Below are 1,615 nucleotides of genomic sequence, written 5' to 3' on the forward strand. Positions count from 1 at the left end.
TCAAGCTCACTGCAACACACTGCTGTAAGAGTATAACCAGGAAGCGAGGTAGGAGGGCAAAATAGGTTTAGTGCCACCGCAGCACGGGAGGAGAATTACACCCTGGAGCAAATGGATAAAAATAGACCGGAGGAAAAACAAAACATGAATCGATTCTCTTGCGGAAGGATCGATGCATCGGATCGTCGGCTGTTAAAACGATTATTATTTACACCCCTGGTCCTCATGCCTGCACGAACATTAGGGGGTCGATTCAGGGTACGAGCATAGGGGGGGGGGGAGAAGCAGACGACCCTGATTGTGTCAGGAACCAATAGTGGACCACAGACCATGTTTTGTGATTGATGGATGTTACTCAATGATTTCTCACTGTAGCGGGGACCTTTTTTTTCCGTTTCACTTCTAGATCTTCTATTTCTTTAAGTCACATGATAAAAAAATGCATCAGAAAAGTTCTCCTGCCTTTAAGAGTAATTTTCATGTGAATGTGCTTTACTGGAGGCATCCATGTTTGTCAAAGAACACACCCGATGTATTTCAACATCCAGCTGTGATGCACTTGGGTATTGTCAAAAAAATGGCCGCTCCCAGACTGAGTAATTATTGTTTTTATTTTTTACTGATTAACGCTAAATTCATTAAATCACCGCAAACGTATTAGTTATAGATATAGATAATGATCGATTTGTTATTCCTTGCTGACCGGACTTTTCTTTTAAAGCCTCTGCCAGTTCGTTTACCACCTGGGATCAACATTTATTATGCAACTAAATCCTTTCCAAACAAGCAAATGATGAAATCATGACAGAAATCCTGAGTTTCTGTCGTGTTCAGCTGCTCACAGGAGGCCGTTCCATATTTTCCATATTTAAACTCTCCACGCTGATCCAGCCCATAAATACTTCAGGATAACTGCGTCTCATTTGCATCAGCTGCCGTCATGAAACGCTTCCATACCTTTACGGCCTCGCTGACGGATGACACGCCGTTTCCAGTGGTGGGGGAGGCAGCGATGATGGCGTAGGCCACGCCGGGGCCCGCAGAGGCGTGCTGGGCGGGGCTGCCCAAGTCGGGGCCGACCGATGGAGCGAGCAGCGGGGCAGAGGGGGGTGAGACGTTGCTCTGGCTGTTTGGCTGGTGGTCGGAGCTGAAGGTGCTGTTGGCGGTGGGCAGGGTGGGGGCCTGGCTCTTAGGGCTGACCACAGCAGTGACTCTCTGCAGGCTGAGCGGCTGCAGCTCCTGGCAGGGACTGTGGGGGAGACTGTCGGGGATCTGGGTCTTTGGCCTGACCTGTTTGGGAAGAAAGCAATGGGAAAAAAAATGATTTTCAGGTTTGGATTTTCTGGTTTTTCATGTGTAAAATAAAAAAATTATTCTGCTAAAAACACCTTAAAGCAGGAAATGAGAAATCATCCAGCTCTGCTGCCACCTGCTGGACTCAACCCAGCAGGACTGAACGTTTCATCTAGTTTTATTTCACTGAATGTGTAAAACTCTCCACCGAGGCAAACGGATGTGGAAGCAGCTGCTGGGACCAGAATAATCAGGAGCAGCGGGCCACTGGTTTATAATTACCAGCGGCGTCAAAGGTTCACACATTAGTTACTTCAGTAGA

At 47.4% G+C, this 1,615-nt stretch overlaps 1 protein-coding gene across 3 annotated transcripts in view; it reads right to left on the reverse strand.

The window, feature by feature from the left end:
• phf21b (PHD finger protein 21B) overlaps positions 1-1,615 on the reverse strand; it is an 82,568-nt gene that overhangs the window by 7,097 nt on the left and 73,856 nt on the right. For all 3 annotated transcript variants that reach the window (XM_015383940.1, XM_015383941.1, XM_015383939.1), the window contains one exon: positions 958-1,290. In XM_015383940.1, coding sequence (XP_015239426.1) covers positions 958-1,290 — 333 coding nt within the window. The remainder of the gene's footprint in view (positions 1-957; positions 1,291-1,615) is intronic.

The sequence above is a fragment of the Cyprinodon variegatus genome, unplaced genomic scaffold (genome assembly GCF_000732505.1).
Source record: "Cyprinodon variegatus isolate N-32 unplaced genomic scaffold, C_variegatus-1.0 Scaffold298, whole genome shotgun sequence".
In the NCBI taxonomy this organism is placed as follows: Eukaryota; Metazoa; Chordata; class Actinopteri; order Cyprinodontiformes; family Cyprinodontidae; genus Cyprinodon; species Cyprinodon variegatus.